Raw genomic sequence first — 25802 nt, 5'->3', positions numbered from 1 at the left:
TACCACAGCATTCTGCAGCGATACGCCATCCCATCTGGTTTGCACTTAGTGGGATTATCATTTGTTTTTCAACAGGACAATGACCCAACACACCTCACATGTGTAAGGGCTATTTGACCAAGAGAGAGTGATGGAAAGGTGCATCGGATGACCTGGCCTCCACAATCACCCGACCTCAACCCGATTGGGATGAGTTGGACTGCAAAGTGAAAAAAGCAGCCAACAAGTGCTCAGCATATGTGGAAACTCCAAGACTGTTGGGAAAGCATTCCAGGTGAAGCTGGTTGAGAGAATGCAAAGAGCGCAAGTCTGATATTTTAACTAATTGATCTTTTGACCAATCAGATCAGCTCTGAAAAGGATCTGGTGTGAAAAGATTTGATGGGGTTGCTCAAAAGACAAATTAGTGGAAAAATATACAAATGGGGTTGCCTGTGTAAACACAGCTTAACTTCCTTCATACTGAACACAGAGACATACAAATTGTATCCAGGAGTGTATCTGACTCTAGGGGAGTAGTCAGATACACTCATTGCCAAAATCCTGAAGTATACCTTCAATAGATATACACTGACTGAACAAAACATTAAGAGCATTGCACCCCCCTTTTGCCCTCAGAACAGCCTCAATTCGTATGGGCATGGACTGTACAAGGTGTCGAAAGCATTCCACAGGGATGCTGGACCATGATGACTTGTGTCAAGTTGGCTGGATGTTATTTAGGTGGTGGACCATTCTTGATACACATGGGAAAACCCAGCAGCATTGCAGTTGTTGACACAAACCGGTGCGCCTGACAACTTCTACACTAACCTGTTTAAAGGCCCTTAAGTCTTTTTTCTTCCCCATTCTCCTTCGGGAATTGCACACATACACAATCCATATCTCAAGGCATAAAAATCCTTCTTTAACCTGTCTCCTTCCCTTTGTCTACACTGATTGAAGGGATAGCTTTTACCTGGATTCACCTGGTCAGTCTGTCATGGAAAGAGCAGGTATTCATAATGTTTTGACACTCGTTTTGTGACCTCACGGTTGTTCAACAACAAAGAATATCCCGGACTCTGCCACCGTCCGCTGCTGAAAATCAACATTGGATTTACAAGCAGTTAACAAATGTGATATAATCAATTCACTTGCCAAACACAAAATAGTGTTACATCAAGTGTTTGTCATCTGCTGTGTATTTATTTGACTACTACATGGAAAGTTGTGTGTTGACAGTGGGAGCATTCTGTTGCCCTCTAGTGTCTTACATTGAGAACTACATGTAGAGCACAGCGATGTATGTGCATTGGTTGTAGAACCAGAAAAGGTTTTAACATTTCAGTAATTTACTTTTCTCACTATTCAAACCTTTCCATTTACATGATGTAGGAAAAAATTGCCCCCCATATGCTGATCTAGAGTCATTTTTGTGTAACATTAAGATTAGGGGAGGGTAAACTGATCTAGATTTGTACAACACTGATATTAATCAACAACAACAAAAAAGACACCAATGTGGTTGAAACTGTAAATTACAATAATTTTATTTCACATGTATATTTTTCATGACAGTATTTTTGTCTTTCAACAGCAATTATTTTGACAGAGGAATCAATGGAAAGTAGGGAAAGGGGAAATTGGGACTTCAAGCATGGAGGAACAGGCCCATTTCTGCAATCATAGCAACACCAGGAGAGTGAGTGTGGAGGTAACCAAGAAACAACAAGAACAAGGGACGACTGCAGAGCCAGAAAAGAGAGGGGGATGAAGGAGGGAGAGTTCAGTTTGTGTCATCATGGGTGAAAAAGCAAACAACTGTGCAATACAATATGTATTCTTTTTTTTCTTCTCCTCAGTCCGCCTAGTTAGTCTGTCCTTGTCGGCCATCGGTCAGTGTTTTTTGTTGTTGTTTACAACGGTGTGTATTTCTTCTTTTTTTTACAAATTATTTGTGTGTTTCATTTTCTCTTTTTCTTCTTCTTTGACACTCATCTCAGTCTTGCTTAGGTGTGCCTCAGGCTTCATTTCTACACTTGTGTGTCTCTATTTTCATGTTTGTGTCTGTCGGTCAGTCAGTCGGTCTCTTTACATTTTTGTCTATCAGTCTATGTGTCTCAAAATCAGAGTTAACTGTACATATTTAATGTTACCCTGTAGTTCTTCTGTGCATGTAGTTTAGAGGCTCTGAGTATAGTCGGCGGTGATGTGTCGGACGGTCTGTCGGTCTGTCTGGTCTCACAGGGCAGTGGGGTTTCTGAAGTTATAGCCCGCAAAGCGAGCTTGATCCCCCAACTCCTCCTCGATCCTAAAGAGACCAACAGAATGGACAAAGAGAGAACGAGAAAACAGTGATACAACTGGTAAATGCATCCAACATCCATATGCTCTAGGTAAAAGCCCAGGCAATCTGAACTTAGATCTGTGGCTAGGCTAGGGGGCGACTTCTACCTCCAGCTGACCCCGTGATCAGGGAAATATAGTTGCCATTATTGGTTAATGCTGCTGTAATTGGGCAATCAGATCCTAGATCTGGGGTTACATACAGTGCATTTGGAAAGTATTCAGACCCCTTGACTTTTTCCACATTATTACATTACAGCCTTGTTAAAAATTTAAAAAATCTACACACAATATCCCATAATGACAAAGCAAAAAGGAGACGTCTAGAAATGTTTAAATTAATTAAAAAATAAAAGACAGAAATACCTTATTTACAGAACCTTTGCTATGAGACTCAAAATGGAGCTCAGGTGTATCCTGTTTCCATTGATTATCCTTGAGGTATTCTTATCTTAACTTGGAGTCCACCTGTGGTAAATTCAATTGTATGGACATGATTTGAAAAGGCACACACCTGTCTATATAAGGTCCCACAGTGCATGTCAGAGCAAAAACCAAGAAATGGGGTAGAAAGAATTGTCTATGGAGCTTCGATACAGGAATGTCTCGAGGCACGATACCAAAAAATGTCTGCAGCATTGAAGGTCACCAAGAACACAGTGGCCTCCATCATTCTTAAATGGAAGAAGTTTGGAACCACCAAGACTCTTCCTAGAGCTGGCCGCCTGGCCAAACTGAGCAATTGGGGGAGAAGGGCCTTGGTCAGGGAGAACCTTCCAGAAGGACAACCATCTCTGCAACACTCCACCAATCAGGCCTTTTTGGTAGAGTGGCCAGACGGAAGCCACTCCTCAGTATAAGGCACTTGGCAGCCCACTTGAGTTTGCCAAAAGGACCTAAAGGACTCTCAGATCATGAGAAACTAAATCATCTGGTCTGATGAAACCAAGATTAAAATCTTTGGCCTAAATGCCAAGCGCCACGTCTGGAGGAAATCTGGCACCATCCCTACGGTGAAGCATGGTGGTGCCAGCATCATGCTGTGGGGATGTTTTTCAACAGGAGGGACTGGGAGATTAGTCAGGCTTGAGGGAAAGCTGAACGGCTTTGAGGCTCTATATATATATATATATATATATACACACATACATATATATATTTGCAAACATTTCTCAAAACCAGTTTTTGCTTTGTCATTATGGGGTATTGTGTGTAGATTGATGAGGGGGAAAAAACAATTGAATAAAATGTTAGAATAAGGCAGTAGCATAACAACGTGGGAAAAGTCAAGGGGTCTGAATGCACTGTACACCTCCACCTGCAACTATTAACCCAGTGATCATTATTAGGAGTCATGCAATCAGATTCTAGAACTGTGCAACTTCTACCTGGACCATTAACCCAGTGATCTGGGTGTTATAGTGGCTGTTATCGGTTAATGCTGCTATGATTGGGTAAGAGTCCCTCCCTGCCCTGCTAAGAGCCCAATGGGATTACCCTGAGCGGATCCCAGGTGCTGTCTGCGCTCTGACTGGCTCTCATGGGGTGACACTGGCGTGTTAGCATGAGTGTCACAGCAATTAGCTCAGTGACGCTGTTTTAGAGTGGGATGTGTAGGAATACGCTCCTGGGCTGCGCTTCGTCACACTCAAGGTGGAAGCTGGCCTTATATGCAGGTACAGGTCTAGGTTCAGTTTACGGTAACTGAATGCTACTAACCTGACCATAAACCATTCAAGGTGGAAAGTAAAACGGACGTTCGATCAGTGTCTTGGGGCAAAGTGGTCCTACTCCTATTCTTACTTTGAGGGATTGTTGACCTGTAACAGTAGCTTGTTGGTCTCTACACAGTATATGTTAGTATATGCTTACATGCAATAATAGAAGCATATTATTATTCCTTTGAGATGCAGTGTTTATTATGGAAATACACTGTGTATAAAACACCTTCCTAATATTGCGTTGCGCCCTCAGAACAGCCTCAATTCACTGGGGCATGGACTCTGCAAGGTGTCGAAGGCGTTCCACAGGGATGCTGGCTCATGTGGACTCCAATGCTTCCCACAGTTGTGTCAAGTTGGCTGGGAGTGGATCTTTACTCCGAATAGCTTGTTCCATCTCATCCCACAGATGCTCAATTGGATTGAGATCTGGTGACTGGGCAGGCCACTGCAGTAAGCTGAATTCACTGTCATGTTCATGGAACCATTCCTGGACAATCTTAGCCTTGTGGCATGGGGCATTATCCTGCTGAAAAAAATATATTTGCAGATGGATACACCATGAAGGGATGCACCTGATTGGCAATGATGTTCAGATATCCTGCGGCATTCAAACGTTGCTCCACTTTTATCAAGGATGAAAACGCTCCACACCACCACCACCAGCATGCAATGTTGACACGTGGCATGATGGATGCATGTACTTATGTGGTTTTCGCCATACCCTAGTCCTGCCAGCAGGAACCGAGATTCATCAGACCAAGCAATGTTTTTCCAATTCCCCAGTGTCCAGTGTTTTCGTTCCTTAGCAAACTGTGGTTGTTCTTGTTTTTTGAGGAAAGAAGTTGAACTCTGTACATAGTTGGCTGCCATACCCCATTCGTGTCAAGGTACGACGAGTTGTGCATTATTTTATGGGTCTTTGGGCACCAATGTTGTACTGGACTGTCAGTTGACAAACTGTAGCCCGTCTGTTATGCTGCACAATTCGTGTCAGTGTCCTTTGTCCTATTTCATCAATGAGCCATTTTCGACCCCTGTTCTGCCGTTGGCCCGGATGTCCATTGGGTAGTGGACCATTCTTGATGCACACAGGAAACTGTTGAGCGTGAAAAACCCAGCAGCTTGGCAGTTCTTGACACACTCAAACCGGTGCGCCTGGTACCTACTACCATACCCCGTTCAAAAGCACTTAAATATACTTAACTAAAATATAAACGCAACATGCAACAATCTCAATGATTTTACTGAGTTACAGTTCATATAAGGAAACCAGTCAATTGAAATACATTCATTAGGCCCTAATCTATGGATTTCACATGATTGGGCAGGTGTGCAGCCATGGGTAGGCTGGGAGGGCATAGGCCCCACCCACTGTGGAGCCAGGCCCAGTCAATCAGAATGAGTTGAGTTTTTCCCCACAAAAGGGCTGTATTACAGACAGAAATTAACATTCAATTCTCTGGAAACAACTCTGGTGGATATTCCTGCAGTCAGCATGCCAAATGCACACTCTCCAAAAATCTGTGGCATTGTGTTGTGTGACACAACTGCACATTTTAAAGTGGCCCCAGTGCAAGGTGCACCTGTGTAATGATCATGCTGTTTAATCAGCAACTTGATATGCCACACCTATCAGGTGGATGGATGATTTTAGTAAAGGAGAAATGCTCACTAACAGAAATATAAACAAATGTGTGCACAACATTTCTGAGAAATACACTTTTTGTGCGTAAAAAACATTTCTGGGATTTTTTATTTCAGTTTAGGAAACATGGGACCAACACTTTACATGTTGCGTTTATAGTTTTGTTCAGTGTATTTTGTCTTGTCCATTCACCCTCTGAATGGCACAAATACACAATCTCATGTCTCAAGGCTTACAAATCCTTATTTAACCTGTAGATTTAACAGGTGACATCAATAAGGGATCATAGCATTCACCTGGTCAGCCTGTCATGGAAAGAGCAGGTGTTGTCATGGAAAGAGCAGGTGTTGTCATGGAAAGAGCAGGTGTTGTCATGGAAAGAGCAGGTGTTGTCATGGAAAGAGCAGGTGTTGTCATGGAAAGAGCAGGTGTTGTCATGGAAAGAGCAGGTGTTGTCATGGAAAGAGCAGGTGTTCTTAATGAATTGTACACACAGTGTAAAAATGATTTATTGTTTTGAGGTGCAAATTCCATCAAGAAGCAATATAAGCCACTGAATAGCATTTGTCAAGATAGCTAAAGACGATCATGTTTGACCACTGACCTCATGAGCTGGTTGTACTTGGCCAGCCTCTCAGATCTACACGGGGCTCCTGTCTTAATCTGAGAGAGAGAGCGAGAGCGAGAGAGAGAGAGAGAGAGAGAGAATTAGAACAAATTTAGTGAAAGCGATACAATTTTGTGGTCAGATTTGTATAATGATCAGGGACTTCTGTGTCTGTGTGGAATGCTCCGCATCTCTCTGAGTGAGTGTGTACCTGTCCAGTGCAGAGCCCCACCACCAGGTCAGCGATGAAAGTGTCCTCTGTCTCTCCCGAACGGTGACTGACCATCACTCCCCAGCCATTGGCTTGGGCTAGCTTACACCTGAGAGGGAGAGAGAAGGCGTCAGGCAGATATATAGAGAGAGAGATAGAGAAACCGAGAGTAAGCAAGAGACATAAAGAGAGAGGGATAGAGAGAGATGGAGAGTAGAATAAGCGTGAGACAACGAGGATAGGTGGGGTGTGGGCGATAGACTATCAGAGAGGGTACCAAAAGGATAGTTAAATGAATGTAGGATTCTAAGTGATTAACGGCTATATTAATACATTTTAATTGAACAACTTTCAATGACCGTTGGCTGTACTTATGGTCAAGATTGATGACAACAGTTATAGATGATGGATAGCTGTAAAATGTCAATGATTGATGGCTATGAGTGTTGTAACATTTGACAGGTATATAAATGGAAGTATTGGCTACATAAATATGACTGATTGATGATCATGTGAATGTAAAAAAGCTCATTATTTGCATAATTAAATTATATTTAATTTGAGCAGGTAACCACCATTGACATCTCTTGCTCAAGGACTTCCAACCTGGCCAAGAGACAGACGTGATGATTGATGCTATATAAATGTGTATGAATGACATCACACTTTACTTGAACCTTACCTACTAAAGGTATTTTGGATCCGTTCCTAAATGGACCTGGGGCTTTCCCGCCCGGGCCCAAAATAACAATTGTAAATATAGAGACCCGTTCCGAACCGATGACAACTAGACCTGTTCCGTATAGACCTAGTCGGATCCAGACCCGGTCCGATCCAAGTGAGGGAAGTAGCAGTAAAGTCAATTTTTTAAGCTACTTTATTAACCGGAGCTGGGAGGGGCCGTACCCTGAGCGGGTGACACCGGGAGGAGGGAGCGAGAGACGAGAGACAGCAACCAGCCGACTTGCGCTATAGTAGACTAATAGCTGCCAAATCTAGGTTATTTATGATCAAATAGGATGACGTTGCACCTGTCTTGACTGCTTCAAACCGGGAGAAGCTAATTAAGCTAGCTAACGTTAGCTGCATTGCATTCACTTTATAATCCTACAGTTACAAATAACAACAACTCTATATTCAGAATATTAAGTATCTTTTGGCTCTTGGTCATTGTAGTCTATCCATCTCCTTTAACTTTTCATTCCGTCCATCTTCCATTGATTAGATGTCTAACTTTTGCAGAAAGAGCCAGGCTCTATATGACTAGACTATTGCCGCTTTGACGACTCATGATTGGCCAACAAGAGCAGCAGCATAAATTACAACATTTCTCTTTCTCATTACTGCAGCAGTCGCGTTCGGATCTGTATGGGTCCTTCCGGACAAGTCGGTTATAATTACACATAACCAAGACCCGTGACAATCATATCAGATCCGACCAAGACCGTGACATTTTATCAGAATTACCTACCTCAGCGGTCCCAAACTCTTGTCTTCCAGTACCCTTAACAGCACACATTTTTGTTGTAGCCCTGAACAAACATACCTGATTCAACTCATTAAAGGGCCTGATAATTAGTTGACAAGTTGAATCAGCTGCTTGTCCTGGGCTACAATAAAAATGCTATTGTTGGGGTTACTCAAGGACCAGAGTGAGGAAACATGGACCTACATCATTAGAGCTACATAACCTTGTTATAGAGCATCATAGTGTTCCTTCTATATATTACTAGGTAATTAATCTATTTTTCAAGGACAACCTAGCCCGGCCAAGTGACAGAGATTGACATCTATATACAAGTATATCAACGTGATTGATTGACTGGTCATGTGACGTGGGGTCATGTGACATGGGGTCACTTACGCCTGGATGGCTTCAGTGACAGAGCCAATCTGGTTGACTTTGAGCAGCAGGCAGTTGCAGGCCCGCTCCTCGGCAGCCTTCTCTATCCTCTTGGGATTGGTCACCGTCAGGTCGTCCCCGACAACCTGGATGCCCACGGAAGCGGTTAGGCGGGACCAGGCGGCCCAGTCGTCCTGGTCAAATGGGTCCTCGATGGACACCACTACAAAGGGGACAAAGTTATTGTGTTATCACTGTCTAGTTTAAAAAAAATAATGCACTGTGTGTGTTTTTTTTGCTTAACTCTCAAATAAAATAAATAAATAAAATTCATGTTCGATTGAATTAACAATCTTGTAGGTGTCAGATAACCGTCTGCCTACCTGGGTAGTCGTTAACGAAGCTTTGGTAGATGTCTGACAGCTCCTCTCCGCTGATGTGTCTGTTAGCGTCCGGAGGAGACTTGAAGTCCAGGTCGTACTTCCCCTCGCGGTAAAACTCGGACGCCGCCACATCCATCCCAATCACCACCTTATCCGTGAAGCCCGCTTTCTCGATGGCTGTCTTTATCAGCTCCAACGCTGAAGGGAGACACAGAAATAAGAAGGAGGGAAGGAAAGAAAGAACGAGAGAGGAAGGGTGTAAGGGTAGACTCTACCTAGAATCTGAACTAGAGGTCGACCGAATAATCCGAATGGCCGATTTCAAGTTTTCATAACAATCGGAAATCGGTCATTTTGGATGCCAATTTTGCCGATTTTATTTTATTTTTTACAACTTTATTTAATCTTTATTTAACTAGGCAAGTCAGTTAAGAACACATTCTTATTTTTAATGACAGTGGGTTAACTGCCTTGTTCAGGGGCAGAACGACAAATTTTTACCTTGTCAGCTCAGGGATTCAATCTTGCAACCTTACGGTTAACTAGTCTAACGCACTAACCACCTGCCTCACAAGGAGCCTGCCTGTTACGTGAATGCAGTAAGAAGCCAAGGTAAGTTGCTAGCTAGCATTAAACTTAATCAATCATAATCACTAGTTATAACTACACATGGTTGATGATATTACTAGTTTATCTAGCGTGTCCTGCGTTGCATATAATCGATGCAGTGCGCATTCGCGAAAAAGGACTGTCGTTGCTCCAACGTGTACCTAACCATAAACACCAATGCCTTTCTTAAAATCAATACACAGAAGCATATATTTTTAAACCTGCATATTTAGCTAAAAGAAATCCAGGTTAGCAGGCAATATTAACCAGGTGAAATTGTGTCACTTCTCTTGCATTCATTGCACGCAGAGTCAGGGTATATGCAACAGTTTGGGCCGCCTGGCTCATTGCGAACTAATTTGCCAGAATTTTACGTAATTATGACATAACATTGAAGATTGTGCAATCTAACAGGAATACTTAGATTGATGGATGCCACCCGTTAGATAATATACGGAATGGTCCCGTATTTCACTGAAAGAATAAACGTCTTGTTTTTTTCGAGATGATAGTTTCCGGATTCAACCATATTAATGACCTAAGGCTCGCATTTCTGTGTGTTATTATGTTATAATTAAGTCTATGATTTGATAGAGCAGTCTGACTGAGCGATGGTACGCACCAGCAGGCACATAAGCATTCATTCAAACAGCACCTTCGTGCGTTTTTCCAGCAGCTCTGCTGTTTATGACTTCAAGCCTATCAACTCCCGAGATTAGGCTGGTGTATCGATGTGATGTGAAATGGCTAGCTAGTTAGCAGGGTGCACACTAATAGCATTTCAAATGTCACTCGCTCTGAGACTTGGAGTAGTTGTTCCCCTTGCTCTGCATGGGTAACGCTGCTTCGAGGGTGACTGTTGTCGTTGTGTTCCTGGTTCGAGCCCAGGTAGGAGCGAGGAGAGGTACGGAAGCTATACTGTTACACTGGCAATACTAAAGTGCCTATATAGAACATCCAATAGTCAAAGGTATATGAAATACAAATGGTATAGAGAGAAATAGTCCTATAATTCCTATAATACCTACAGCCTAAAACTTCTTACCTGGGAATATTGAAGACTCATGTTAAAAGGAACCACCAGCTTTCATATTTTCTCATGTTTTGAGCAAGGAACTTAAACATTAGCTGTCTTACATGGCACATATTGCACTTTTACTTTCTTCTCCAACACTTTGTTTTTGCATTATTTAAACCAAATTTAACATGTTTCATTATTTATTTGAGGCTAAATTGATTTTATTGATGTATTGTATTAAGTTAAAATAATTGTTCATTCAGTATTGTTGTAATTGTCATTTTTAGAAATACATTTTCAAAAATCGGCATCGGCTTTTTTTGTCCTCCAATAATGTGAATCGGCGTTGAAAAATCATATTCGGTCGACCTCTAATCTGAACCACTCCGTTTCTGCTTTAGCCAACTTGTCTTGTCATTTGTATGGTGAGATGATGCTGCTGTGTTGCTGAAAGCAGAAATAGTCAAGTATCCACGCTGGGGTGGGGTTGAGAGTGAGGCAGAAAGGTTGCAAGACTACACACACGATTCTGTTCTAGATGCTTGAGAGATACTACAGACCAAAATATATTCTAAGAGGCTACAGCTGACACTCCTTTAGGCTTTTCACACTTCTTTTTTGATCTTGCCAGGGTTCTGACTTCCTGTCACACCTAGCTACTTATTCAATAGTGGGATAGCGGCATCATTCTTAGCCCAAGGCCCAGTGTTATCGCACACATACACGCACACACCAATGCAAGCTCAAGTACAAGCTTAAGCGCTCACACACACACAGTGTCAGTCCAAAGATCATCTGATACACATTGCCTTGGCTTGTTGGGAAACATGAGAACACGTCGTCACAAACATACAGATGAGCAGACACGGTCACAGAGGCAGGTTGCAAACTCATTCCCACCTTAAGATTTAATTTCTGTAGCGTAGAGTAGTTTGTGGGTGAGAAGATTTTGTCTAGTGGGTAAATGCACATACAGTATATTAACATTGGCACAGTCCACTATTTTCAAACAGCCCCCAAGAGAATGTATAATTTGAACTCTGGTCAAAGGGTTACCAGAGTCGTGTTCAGTGGAGCACATAGGAAAATGTTTTTAAAACAGATTTGTACCGCGGATGTCTCGCTCGGGAATCTAACAGCTTAACCATTATAAACTCAGCAAAAAAAAGAAACGGACCCATTTCAGGACCATGTCTTTCAATGATAATTCATAAAGATCCAAATAACTTCAGACCTTCATTGTAAAGGGTTTAAACACCATTTCCCCCTGCTTGTTCAATGAACCATAAACAATTAATGAACATGCACCTGTGGAACGGTCGTTAAGACACTAACAGCTTACAGACGGTAGGCAATTAAGGTCACAGTTATGAAAACTAAAGACACTGAAGAGGCCTTTCTACACCAAAATAAAGATGACCAGGGTCCCTGCTCATCTGCGTGAACGTGCTTAAGGCATGCCTCAAGGAGGCATGAGAACTGCAGATGTGGCCAGGGCAATAAATTCCAATGTCCGTACTGTGAGACGCCTAAGACAGCGCTACAGGAGACAGGATGGACAGCTGATCGTCCTCGCAGTGGCAGACCACGTGTAACAACATCTGCACAGGATCGGTACATCCGAACATCACACCTGCGGGACAGGTACAGGATGGCAACAACAACTGCCCAAGTTACACCAGGAACGCACAATCCCTCCATCAGTGCTCAGACTGTCCACAATAGGCTGAGAGAGGCTGGACTGAGGGCTTGTAGGCCTGTTGTAAGACAGGTCCTTACCAGACATCATCGGCAACAATGTTGTCTATGGGCACAAACCCACCGTCGCTGGACCAGATAGGACTGGCAAAAAGTGCTCTTCACTGACGAGTCGCGGTTTTGTCTCACCAGGGGTGATAGTCGGAGTCGGGTTTATCGTCGAAGGAATGAGAGTTATACCGAGGCCTGTACTCTGGAGCAGGATCGATTTGGAGGTGGAGGGTCTGTCATGGTCTGGGGCGGTGTGCCACAGCATCATCGGACTGAGCTTGTTGTCATTGCGTTACAAGGAAGACATCCTCCTCCCTCATGTGGTACCCTCCCTTCAGGCTCATCCTGACATGACCCTCCAGCATGACAATGCCATCAGCCATACTGCTCGTTCTGTGAGTGATTTCCTGCAAGACAGGAATGCCAGTGTTCTGCTATGGCCAGCGAAGAGCCTGGATCTCAATCCCATTGAGCACGTCTGGGACCTGTTAGATCAGAGGGTGAGGGCTAGGGCCATTCCCCCCCAGAAATGCGGTGCCTTGGTGGAAGAGTGGGGTAACATCTCACAGCAAGAACTGGCAAATCTGGTGCAGTCCATGAGGAGGAGATGCACTACAGTACTTAATGCAGCTGGTGGCCACACCAGATACTGACTGTTACTTTTGATTTTGACCCCCCCTTTGTTCAGGGACACATTATTCCATTTCTGTTAGTCACATGTCTGTGGAACTTGTTCCGTTTATGTCTCAGTTGTTGAATCTTGTTATGTTCATACAAATATTTACACATGTTACGTTTGCTGAAAATAAACGCAGTTGACAGTGAGAGGACGTTTGTTTTTTTGCTGAGTTTATCATTAAAGTCCCTGTAGTCCGAGGTTGACAATTGGGCTTATCGGTCTCAGGCAGGTCTGCCCCTCACAGGACTGTGATTCTCTAAATCAACTCTGCTACACTTACCCTCACTGTTCTCCAGGATATTGGGGGCGAACCCCCCTTCGTCACCCACGTTGGTAGCATCCTGGCCGTACTTCTCCTGGATCACCCCCCTGAGCGTGTGGTACAGCTCCGAGCCCACCCGTAGCGCATCCCTGAAAGACTCCGCCCCGACAGGAAGTACCATGAACTCCTGCATGGCTAGCTTGTTGCCCGCGTGGGAGCCGCCGTTGATCACGTTGAACGCCTGGAAAGGAGATGAGAGGAGACAGAAGGGAATTAGCTGTTCGGCCAATACCCATGTTCAGCAGGAATGGTGCAGTACATTTCCCATACATTATGTTTCAGTGTTAATTATTGTTATTATGCTACACCACCTCCTCCTCTGATATGACAGTTATATAAGTAGTGTCTCTCACTGGAACTGGCAGCACCAGCTCGGTGTTTCCCGCCAGGTCAGCGATGTGACGGTACAGGGGGACCTCTTTCTCCGCTGCACCAGCCTTGCAAATGGCCAGGGAGACTCCCAGGATAGCATTTGCACCAAACTGAGCTGTCGACGATGAAGGAAATGTGATCAATTCCAAAAGGGCTACCAAAATCTAGGTTCAGACAAAAGCCCATTCTCTCAGTTAATGGTGGACCTGAATTGATCAGGGGATACAGCTTGACACATTTGATCTGTTTCTCTGGTAGGAACCTGGATACTCACACTTGTTCTCTGTGCCGTCCATTTCAATCATCGTGTTGTCCAGTTGTTCCTGCTCCACAACACTGATACCCTATGGGACATATATATTTATAAGCATATTAAAACATTATTTAAATTGATATGTCATCGAGGACCAATTCTCTTCTTCAACAAATGGACGGATAACCCGCAACATATGGCGACTGCACACAAAAAAAGATCTCATATTTGCAGCCACCTTTGAGCAAGGAGCCAAACCCTCAAAAGTATTACCTCTTGCACATATCATAGCTATAACAGATTGTCTTGTAAAGAATCAGAGTACAACATCATTAAGTTGTAAGATGTTCGTCTCATTTCTACATGCATCCTATACCTACGTTCTATAAGTGCAGCACAATGGCAATGTGATTTTCGTACGTTGCATCAATGCGTTTTTACTGGCTGACAGCATCCTAAGATTTCTTGTCCCCTCAAATCTGCCTCGGCATAAATCTCTCTCTTTGTCTGTGGCGCAGCTGTCTGATTCATAGATATACACACAGAGAACAATTACTCCGTACTCTTAAATCACTCATACCAACACATCCCCATTTCACTGCACCTATCTGGCATTTGTGACCATAAAACACATTTCCTTTTTTTCCTTCCACTGTCCTTGGTCCATCTTCACACATTCGTTTATCTACGCCTGTCTGGATAGGTCAATCACATCCACTCAGCTTCCTGAAAGTCCATCTGGAGGTGATGGTTATCTGCAGATCAATATGTACTCACACTTAAACATGAGCACTGTCACCTAGCTGGCAAAACACAGTCCCCAACTCACCGTTGCTATGAGGGCAGGAGCCAGAGTGTCATTGATGTGGCCCACTGCCTTGAGCACACCTAGAGCAGAGAAAGAAGGCAGATAGGAGAGAAGACGGTGAAGGAGGGACAAACATCAATCTGTTTACTCCAGCATTAGATATACGTGGACTCGCGAGCGCAAGAACACAAAACAAACCTTTGCCCTTGTAGCGGCTCTTGTCTCCATCCCTCAGCTCTAGAGCCTCATAGATACCTGTGGACGCTCCACTGGGCACTGCAGCCCTGAACAGACCTGAGAGAGAGAGAGAGAGAGAGAGAGAGGCGAGGGACGTCCTCTATAGAATTTATCATAGCTTTTGGCTAGTCTTAGCTCTCTTTGTGTGGTGTGATGCTCAGCTTTGCAGACAGGTATGAGAGAGAGATCACCTTTCTCTGTGCACAGGTCCACCTCCACAGTGGGGTTTCCTCGGGAGTCCAGGATCTCCCTCGCAATGATGCTCACAATGGACATCCTGTGAAAGAGAGAGCGAAGGGAAGGAGAGAAAGAAAGAGCGAGAGGGGGGGAAGAGATCTATTTTTACCATTACATTTGCGCATACAGTAAGGAAATGAATAATGAAAGTGCAAAGCAAGTGTGCAGAGAGGGACATTACGATGGCTATAAACCCGTCATGGTTGATGAGAGCATTCCAACATGTAAAGTTGCAACACATCCAACAGTAGGAATTAAATTGATTTTACAATGTCGTGTGCCAGAAGGTTAGATGGAGTCCATGATGCTAAAAAAACATTGCTCACTCAAGACACTATTCCGCTATCAGGACTGAGAGTTGTGGAATCGGTGGTGAGTGACTCAAGCCAAATGACAATATCGTTCCTAGTCACCTGGCTCACGACTCCATGAGACACAGGGAATCCGCCACTGCCATTGGTCAAGATCGGACTATCAGCGCCTAGCCCACCTTGACAAGCTTTATCCAGAAATACACAGTTAAGAAGGTTTTGCAATTTTATAACTCATTTCATGCAATTCTACTGATTTTGCCATGGGGCGGAGAGAAAAATATGCAGGGCTGGGCTTTGACTGCATGTGTGGGTATGGATGTGGGTACGGATGTGGGTGCGCAGACCAGTGAGCCACTGCAACCCCTCAAGATGAGCTCAGATTTTTGTGTGGCCTCCACCACCATCAAAGTTGCCCATCCCTGCCCTATGGTGTACCCATATGATGTCATTATCATTTTCCTTCTTAATAGTAATTAGCCCCTAATAGTCGTTTATTTGGATCAAGAAAATAACAAGGATCCCTCCAGAACTGCACAGCTTCACAAAAAGACTGAAATGTTGCAGCAGCTGAGCATCGCTGTGGATAAACGTATGAACGTCGCTGTGTGTTTTCCACAGACATTTTTGTGGTGGACAAATATATCATACATTCCTTTCAGCCCCTATGTTTTCAGTCACTATGAATGTATTTAACCACATGTTGTTCAGGTAAATGCTTGTAATTTAATGGTGCCACAATATGCATAAATCCATATCCACTTTCAGCCCGTCATCAATCAGCCCCCTTATCGGGACTCATATGAATGCAGCCGTAAGTTATATAACCCCCCCCCCAGCAGCTTGCCTTATGAGGACACCCATGTCCACACCGAACCTACTGTAGATTGCAGCACTCAGCACAAATACCCAGAGAGAGCAAGATAGAGGGAGGGAGAAGGGAAGGGGTTGGGGCGATGGGGAGAAAAATAGATAAATAATTAAATCCCTCCTTTTGGCTGAAGAACAGAGGAGATTCAGAGATGGAGGAGAGGGTTGGTGTGGTAAAAAGGAGAGCAGGGGGAGAGCGAGAAAGAGAAGCAGAAGGCTTATTTTCGCAGGATTGGCACCGATTGGACACACACTGACACAGACGCATGGAGAGCAGTCTAACGCACGGCACACACACACACACACACACACTTTTGCAGACGCTGACACTATCCCTCTTCTTCTCTCTCACACATGCACTGTACACACACGCATCCGTACACATAGTGATACAGACATTCAAGGCTCTCTTCATCCCCTTCACTGTCTCTCAAAAACACACAAACACGCACACACACACAGACGTGTAGAGCTCTCCCTTCCTCTACCTGCCTCAGACACACCTGCTAGTTCAAACACAAAGCACATTTTCTCCACATACACAGAGAGGCACCGTCAAAAGAACCCAGACAATACAAAAATGCTCTTATAGAAACTGACACACATGTATACACAGTAAACACACACACACACACTCACAGTGAAACAATAAAATACCTAGAACTCAGTGCCAGGGCTGACACATTAGTTAGCATACACAACGGTAACACCTCACATACAGAACTAGGCAAGCAGCAGCATCACCCCAACCCACTCCAACACAGAACATCTCTGCTACTGGGATGCAATCAATACCAGATGCAGGAATAAAACAGGGGATGACAGAAAGTCTGGAGAAGGAAAATAGAGAGGAAGAGAAGAGAATGAGGATTTTCCATCGTTACCTGACGTCTGTATGTTCCGCCTAATAGGGCTAGCCAGAAAATACTGGAGAGAGAGGGAGCGAGAGGGAGAGAAACAGGGGGAGGGGGAGAAACGGAGAGAGAGAGAGAGAGAGAGAGGGAGAGCAAAGGAGGAAAACAGGGAGGGGGTAAAATGTGTGACAGAAGGGGGAGGGGATGACGGGATGACTCACAATAAGATGCTGAGAAAAGAGGAGAGAGGGAAGAGGGAGGAGGGGGAGGTCAAGGGGATTGACTAATTAGACGGAAAGGGGGACGGAGGAGAGGTGGATCGGAGAGAAAAAGACAGGGTACTACATTTGGAACTGCAAATCAGCTGTAAAAATAGAGAGGGGAAGGAAGAAGTGGAAAGGGTCTGTCTACCCCCTTCTCTCTCATCTCTCTCTTATCTAGATTCAATTCTCTCTCTCGTCTCTTTTTTTCATCTCTCATCTAGCTTCATCTCACTCATCTAGCTTCATCTCACTCATCTAGCTTCATCTCTCTCATCTAGCTTCATCTCTCTCATCTAGCTTCATCTCTCTCATCTAGCTTCATCTCTCTCATCTAGCTTCATCTCTCTCGTATCTCTTTCTTTCCTCTCTCTCATCTCTCTGTCATCTTTCTTTCGTTCATGATCCTGCAAAGGCAGTGTAGTCGATATATAAGGCACCATCTATATACACTATTACATAATATATACTAAACACAGGCACAGCAATGATGCACCTACAGTGTATACCATTTCTTATACACTCAGTGGCCAGTTTATTGCGTACACCAACCCGTTCAAGAAAATGGATCGCTCCTACAGACATAAAAGCAGGCAGATGGGCATGGAGACATTCAGTTACTGTTCGATTGAACTTTAGCATGGGCAAAACGAGTGACCTATGAGACTTTGAGCATGGTATGATCGCCGGTGCCAGGCGAGCCTCTTCCAGTATCTCAGAAACGGACGGGATTTTCACACACACACAACAGTGTGTTTACAAAAACATCCAGTCAGAGGCAGCCCTGTGGGCGAAAATAGCTTGTTGTGGAGAGGTCAAATGACAATGGCAAGAATCATGCAAGCTAACAGGCAAATAACGGCGCATCTCGGATGCACATCTTGGAACGCACAACTCGTCGATCCTTGTCACGGATCGGGTATGACCACACCGGGTTCCCCTCCTATCAGCCTAAAACAATAAGAAGCCGCTCCAGTGGCGACGCGATCATCAATACTGGACAATTGAGGAGTGGAAAAACATTGCCTTGTCCAACAAATCCCACTTCCTGTTGCATCATGGGAGTCAGGATTTGGCGTAAACAGCATGACCCATCCTGCCTGGTGTCAACGGTACAGGCTGGTGGCAGTGGTGTAATGGTGTGGGTATGTTTTCCTGGCACGTTAAGCCCTTTGATACCAAGTGAGCAATGTTTCCATTCCCCAAAGAATTGAGTCTGTTCTGGAGGCAAAGGGGGTCCAACCCAGTACTAGATGGGTGTACCTACTAAACTGGCCACCGAGTGGATATGACTTACTGTGTCGGCACTAAGCACCGTGAACAGCATCGTTGCACTGTTAGAGCATCAAAGTGGATTCGGAAACATTGACTGTATGCCCCATTGAATAGCATACATCAAAATTACTACTATTATCTTGTTTGAAAAATATAATATATAAGCTGTAAGAGAACAATTACACAGAAATACTAAAACATTTCAAATGTGTTTTTGCTTTAAAATGAGCTCATATGCAAAACCATTCACGAAATGTCATGCCCTTAAAAATGGCAAGTTGTTGATTACTGGAGGGGTTTAATGTTTTAGGTCCGCTTGACGGTTATACAGATAGACAGGAGGTGAGGGTAAAATAGTGTGGAAGTAGTGTGTGTGTGTCTGTGCACATTTGTGCACACACACACGTGTGTGCGAATTCCTCTGTGTGTATGTGCATTCATGTGTGTGCCAGTTTCATTCCTGAGCATGCATGTATGTGTGTGCATTCCTGTGGATGTATATGCATGCGTGTGTGTGTCAGGGATAGTGTACATTCCATGTGTGTATGTGTTTAAAGGGGTATGCCTAGACAGATGAGAGTTAGAGATCTAAAATTCTATAATTAAATGGCCAAGTTTAATGGGATTATATTTGAAATACAAAAACAATGTCCTTGACACCCATCTCACACAGAGAGAGAGAGAGAGAGAGAGAGAGAGAGAGAGAGAGAGAGAGAGAGAGAGAGAGAGAGAGAGAGAGAGAGAGAGAGAGAGAGAGATGTACAGGGAAAGTGCTTCTATCCAACTGCTATTTTAATCATGGTTGATTGACAGTTTGTCCGCCCTCTGGTCACACGTCTGGTTCTCCAACCTCTGTTTCAGTCCACGCAGCTGCTGCTGTCCCATCCTCCTTCCTCTCATTTCCTCTTGGAATGTTTGTGTGTGTCTGTGTGCGTCTATGTTATTTGTGAGGACAGAGGGAGCCAGAGGAGGTGCAGATGTCAGGGGAGGCACAGTGGTATATGAGAGGCCAGTGGACAGAGAGCCAGTGTGACAGCTAGGGGAGTCTGCATGGACTCCTCTCCTAGGGCAGCGTGCGTGCGTCCGTGTCAATGGATGGAGAGAGAAAGCAAAGGAAAGAGAAAGATTTGCAAATAAACACAAATTGTATTCATAGCCATTATTTGAAATAATGCATTGGTATAACGCACTAGATTCTAATGAAGTTACAGTCTTTTCCCATCGAGAGGCGAAGATCAAGAGCTATGGGTCCTCCGAAACACGACCTTGCCAAGCCGCACTGCTTCTTGACACACTGCTTGCTTAACCCGGAAGCCAGCCGCACCAATGTGTCTGAGGAAACGCCGTACAACTGGCGACCGAAGTCAGCATGCATGCGCCCGGCCTGCCACAAGGAGTTGCTAGAGCGCGATGGGACAAGGACATCCCAGCCAGCCAAACCTCCCCTGATCCAGACGATGCTGGGCCAATTCTGCGCTGCCTCATGGGTCTCCCCATGACACATCCTGGGATTGAACCCGGGTCTGTAGTGCTGCCTCCTAGCACGGTGATGCAGTGCCTTAGACCGCTGCGCCACTGAAGGCCCATAAAGAAAAAAAAAAGTATTTTTGGGCCTGAATGTTATGGTACGTACAGGACAGGTATCAGGCTTGTCTTGTAGATGGTGGTTCATGCCACAGACCTGCTATCCTCTAGCTTGACGACTCACACTAAATTCTTTCCGCTGCTTGCTACATCCTTTAGTCGGAGACTGCAATCATTGAAGTTGTTTGTGGTGAGGAGGGGCACAAGGGGTGTTGTACAAAACAAGGTAATCAGATATTGAATCATCTCTAACCACTCACAGTATCAAAGCCAATGACGAATTTTCAAACCTCCGCTTTACCCGGTTCCCACTAGATAGCACAGCTACAAAGTCTCAAAATGGGCTATATTCTGAAATATTCATAGGGGAAAAATGCTTTTTGGTCTTAATTTAAGGTTGGAGTTAGGAAAAAGGTTAGCAGTGTGGTTAAGGTTAGGGGTGAGGTAAGGTTTAAATCACATTTTAAAGCTGCAATATGTAACTCTTTGGATGGCCTGTCCAAATCAACATAGAAATGTGATTTTTAGATCTGTCATTCTCATTGAAAGCAAGTTTAAAAAGCGGGCAAGCTGTTCTTGTGCGCTATTTCTATGCTTCCAGTTCTTAAGTTTTTGTGTCTTTTACACCAGCTTCAAACAGCTAAAAATATATTTTAATGCAACCAGGAAATGGCAGAGTGATTTCTGCATATTGCACCTTTAAGAAGAGAAATTGTAGAAATAGGCTTTGTGGCTGTGGTAACTGGTGATGACCACTTCACCCAGGTGTGTTCTGGCTGTGGCCCAACCCATTGGTTTCTGGACCAATCAGACTGCCCCGAATGTGTTCATGTTCATTGAAGGCGCAGATTACCCATTAAATTGACTAGATGGCCGCACTAACAATGAATTGAAATGTCTTCAAAACTGGAAGGCAGTCGGGAGGAGGCAAGATCAGGTGGGACCATTCTAGCCAATGAGAGGGCAGATAGGCACTCCGATATAAAGTGTTTTTTTTCTCTCAAAATCTCTCTCGGACAAGGTGACTTTCATCAATATATTCATCTCTATTTACTCTTAGATTCGAAAATGCTAATTGGCATCAAAATGGGCATCATGAAAGACTACAGATCCCTGCACCTCATCTCTAGCTGATACCTTTGCTAACAGGTATTGTGTCAATTAAAAGTTGCACAAGAAAGTTCACAGAATTGTCAATTTAAAGAAATGTAGCCAACTTATTCATGACTAAATTTAACTAACATTAGATAGCTCATCCAGAGATTCGTACCTTTGCCTCAATTCAGCAGTCTCATCCAGATTGTCAAGGCATTTGTAGTTCTTTATGATAGCCACATTAGCAGGTAATTAGCATTTCATTTTGTATTTTTTGGGGGGGGGAATACATGTGAATATATTGATAAGTCACCTTGTCCTTTTACACGGTTATCAAAATGTCACACCAGGGTAAGCCTACATGGAACACAGACCTTATTTTAAGTGTTTCTAAAATCCCTATAGGAAAAATGAATGGTGGAAAACGATTGGAACCATTTCCTTGTTTCACCGCTAGGTTTTATGGGTATTATGACTCATACTGTGGTACTCTATAGTGGAGAGGAAACGAACGTCTGAGCTTGGCTAGCGTTTGGCAGGAGCTTCACCTAACTCAACTCTCCTGTGGCATGCCTCACCACCAGGCAGGTCCAGGCTTGCTCTGAACTTAAACATGTACAGACTCACTGTGCACTGATCAGTAAAAGCAATACTGCAGATTGAAATTATTTTAGTGAAAAACGTGGTGTTCCCGTGTTACCAATGTCAACCCCTCTCCACTGAAGATCACCTGCATGCTCTATTAAAAGCTATTCAAAGGTCTCACCACTTGCCAAGGACAATGTAGGTAGTCTTCATAGAGGATGTCTCACTTTTACGCTCTAGATGTTGTTATATAACTAAGAGGGAGGGTAGATAAAAAGGTAGTATATACTAACTACATGCCATTGTTCAGCCACAGCTGGATGAACATCAAGAATACTGAGGGCTGGGTTGTATGACACGCCTCCTTTACAGTGAGCTCTCGCGAGCGAACCCCAGATCTAACAACGCCTGGTGGTGGACTGATAAGGTAGCTAATGTTAAGCTTTTGCAATCTTAAATCTGTGATTCATATGAAATAAATCGTTAAATGTATGTTATGTTGAAATAATACACATTTACGCTTTACATTTGGAAGAACTTAGTGTATGTATTTATTTTAAAACAGCTTGACAGCTAGCTAACCCTAGCAAGCTGCTAAGAAAGTTAGCTAGCTTTCGTTTGTTGTTTTTAACTAGCTAAATGCTAAGAATGTCATAGCAGATTGGGGAAATGGTATTCGTTTTTGTTTTGTTTGCTTAGTTATATAGAGAGAGAGAGAAAAAAAAATGACATGACACTGAAATGATTGTGCCGAAATGATTTTACAGGCCGTGTCTGGAATTTAGCTAGCAAGGTAACGTTAGCCTAACGAGATATAGCCAAGATATAAAACGCTATTTTTAGTAGGGTTGGCAAGCTCTAGTTGAAATTTGGTATGGTTAACTTTACATGTTTTTTTCTCTTCTTTATGTTAGCTTGCTACGGTCATTACCTCGCGCGTTGTATGCGGAAGTGACAGCCAGTAGTTGGCTAACTAGCAAGGTTAGAAAATGCTAACAATTTAATTAGCTAGCTAGTAAGTTCTAATTGTGGCCATACAATTCATGCCGGTATGTTATAGTGAATGACAACTCTTAGGAAAATGTATTTTTTTTGTTGTGGTTGGCTAGCCTGTAATACTACTGTGATAGCGCTATTCAGTGTGATAAAATGCCTTATACTTTTGGGGGGGTAACAGGTCTCACACAGCACCTCTGCAAGCCAGAATGTGTTCTGTTTTTATTGAACAGCATTTCGAACTGGCATTGCTAATTACTTTGTCTTACTCCTATCCAAGCCCACCCCAAAAAATCACAAGACCCTCATTGACGAAAATGTGATGTAAACCAGACATACTCTATAATGACTAGGTGGTATTGTCTCTGCCCTAACAATGGGAGTCGTTGTCGAAACAAGGCTCCAAGCGGCCCGTCTTTCCGCGGTTATGGCTCCAGGACTGACACACCCACATGTTAAGAATACAATTTTAAAAACATGCTGGTCGCGTAGTTCTCTAACGTAAAATAGGTACACACATTTCCGGTGTGAACCAACCAAAAATATATAAAAATTGCATTAAACGGTGATATATTATGAGGGTACAATACCCTGAACATACTTGCTTCGTCCGGCAACGAGCCATTGTTTAGACTGATGGCTTGCTGCGGAATCTTCCCTAGTCAGGCATCCTTGATTCACAAAAATAGTTGTCAGTGGCATCCAATATCTCTAGAAGCAATGCTTACAATGTGGCCTTGCCTATCAAATAAGCATTTAAAACAGATTTATATCCAGGGTCTCCCATTTCCGCCTGTATAAGTGGCAGATTACGTGATCTAGAATGTACTACAATGGCAGCCCACAGGCGGAAAAACCTGGATTTAAACGTTTTAAACTCAATTGTTAGCGAAGGACACATTCAACCTGGTGAGTCGTAAGTATTGTTCCTCGAGATATTGGATATGCCAATGTTGACTGGAAATAGTTTAGATTTGGTTGATCAAGGACGCCAGGGTACGGAAGCTTCCGCAACTAGCCATCTATCTGTACACAATGGCTCGTTGCTGGGCGAACCCGAGTTGGGGGGGGGGGGGCAAACAAACTACTCATCCCATACAGCATTATGGTCTGTATCGTCCAATCACAGAGCAGACAAAAGTGACGTCTCCCTGGAATCTTTCCTTGGAAATTTTGATTAACATGTTGTTTGGGCGAGGTGTTGCGTTACCAATTTATGTTAGCTAGCTAAGCCACAGTCCTAAAATAAACCTTGATCTGTTAGCGAACTCATGATAGCACTGTCCCAATTGCAAAGTGAATTTGTTGGTCCTGTTATCGCTTGTGGGCAGTTCGAGCATCTGACCAAATTATGCAAGATTTTACCTATTTGTTAAACGAGATGAGTTGTGCAGGTCCAGGATATGTTTCTGTGGTGGTAGAAACGCTGAGGGTCGTGGTTAGTGTCGTTTTGTTGCTGTTTGAAACCAGGAAGCGACGGTAAATGCTTTTTTTTGTTGCTATCTCTGGAGAGAGAAAAAACGTCGTATATTGCACAGTAATATCGCTAATATTTCATATCACCACTGGTTACGAGGATTGATTATTCACTTCCGGCACTCGGGAGGAGGCAAGATCAGCTGTGAACATTCTAGCCAATGAGAGGGAAGATACGCATGTAAACGTCCCAACAACTCCGAAATTAGTTTTTCCTCAAAGTTGCGTGGGCGTCCACTTATGTCATTCGTAACAACGAAAACTACTTACGAAACTACTATTACACTGAACAAAAATATAAACGCAACATGTAAAGTGTTGGTCCCATGTTTCGTGAGCTAAAATACAAGATTCCAGAAATGTTCCATATGCAAAAAAAGCTTATTTCTTTCAAATGTTGTGCACACATTTGTTTACATCCCTGGTGGTGAGCATTTTTCCAAAATAATCCATCCACCTGACAGGTGTGGCATTTTTCTAAGAGGATTGAACAGCATGATCATTAGTGCAATTTGTGCTGGGGACAATTGTGCTGGGGACAAAAGGCTGCTCTAAAATATGCAGTTTTGTCACACAGCACAATGCCACAGATGTCTCACGTTTTGAGGGAGTGTGCAATTGGCATGCTGACTGCAGGAATGTCCACCAGAGCTGTTGCCAGAAAATGTAATGTAACTTTCTCTACCATAAGCCGACTCCAATGTCATTTTAGATAATTTGGCAGTACGGACAACTGGCCTCAGAACCACAGACTACGTGTAACCATGCCAGCCCAGTGCCCCCTCATCCGGCTTCTTCACTTGCTGGTTCATCTGAGACCAACCACCCAGACAGCTGATGAAACTGTGGGTTTGCATAACTGAAGAATTTCTGCACAAACTGTCAGAAACCGTCTCAGGGAAGCCCATCTGAGTGCTCATCTTCCTCACCAGGGTTTTGACCTGACTGCAGTTCAGCGTAGCAAATGCTCACCTTCGATGGCCGCTGGCATGTTGGAGAAGTGTGCTCTTCACAGATAAATCCCGGTTTCACTGTAACCAGGCAGATTGCGTTGTGTGGGTGAGCAGTTTGCTGATGTCAACGTTGTGAACAGAGTGCCCCATGGTGGCGGTGGGGTTATGGTATGGGCAGGCATAAGCTACGGAAAACAAACACAATTGCATTGTATCGATGGTGATTTGAATGTGCAAAGCTACCGTGACAAGGCCATTCATCTATCACCATCACCTCATATTTCAGCATGATAATGCACTGCCCCATGTCACAAGGTTCTGTATGCAATTCCTGGAAGCTGAACATTTCCCAGTTCTTTCATGGCCTGCATACTCACCAGACATGTCACCCACCGAGCATATTAGGGATGCTCTGGATGGACGTGTACAACAGCTTGTTCCAGTTCCATCAACTTGGCACAGCCATTGAAGACTAGTGGGACAACATTCCACAATCAACAGCCTGATCAACTCTATGC

At 43.8% G+C, this 25802-nt stretch overlaps 2 protein-coding genes across 3 annotated transcripts in view; one reads left to right on the top strand and one right to left on the bottom strand.

Moving 5' to 3' along the window:
* Positions 1-1507: 1507 nt before the first annotated feature.
* On the bottom strand, positions 1508-22162 carry LOC112233275 (gamma-enolase). 2 transcript variants are annotated; one of them, XM_024400793.2, is made up of 12 exons: positions 22041-22162; positions 14980-15065; positions 14750-14845; positions 14573-14631; positions 13765-13834; positions 13472-13605; positions 13077-13299; positions 8742-8939; positions 8380-8581; positions 6516-6624; positions 6302-6360; positions 1508-2293 (listed from the first exon to the last, which is right to left on the bottom strand). In XM_024400793.2, exons 1-12 carry the CDS (start codon positions 22070-22072, stop codon positions 2224-2226), a joined length of 1338 nt encoding a protein of 445 aa, XP_024256561.1. In that variant the 5' UTR covers positions 22073-22162; the 3' UTR covers positions 1508-2223. The 2 variants fall into 2 exon arrangements, with proteins under 2 accessions (XP_024256561.1, XP_024256562.1); XM_024400794.2 differs by lacking the exon at positions 22041-22162 and adding an exon at positions 17091-17196.
* Positions 22158-25802, top strand: part of LOC112229837 (cell division control protein 42 homolog) — a 24654-nt gene continuing 21009 nt past the window's right edge. The window contains exon 1 of the mRNA XM_024395917.2: positions 22158-22286. Coding sequence (XP_024251685.1) covers positions 22212-22286 — 75 coding nt within the window. The 5' untranslated portion in view covers positions 22158-22211. The remainder of the gene's footprint in view (positions 22287-25802) is intronic.

The sequence above is a fragment of the Oncorhynchus tshawytscha genome, linkage group LG31 (assembly GCF_018296145.1).
Source record: "Oncorhynchus tshawytscha isolate Ot180627B linkage group LG31, Otsh_v2.0, whole genome shotgun sequence".
Classification (NCBI taxonomy): domain Eukaryota; kingdom Metazoa; phylum Chordata; class Actinopteri; order Salmoniformes; family Salmonidae; genus Oncorhynchus; species Oncorhynchus tshawytscha.
The sequence above is the reverse complement of the archived record's forward strand: the minus strand, read 5'-3'. Positions and strand labels throughout refer to the sequence as shown.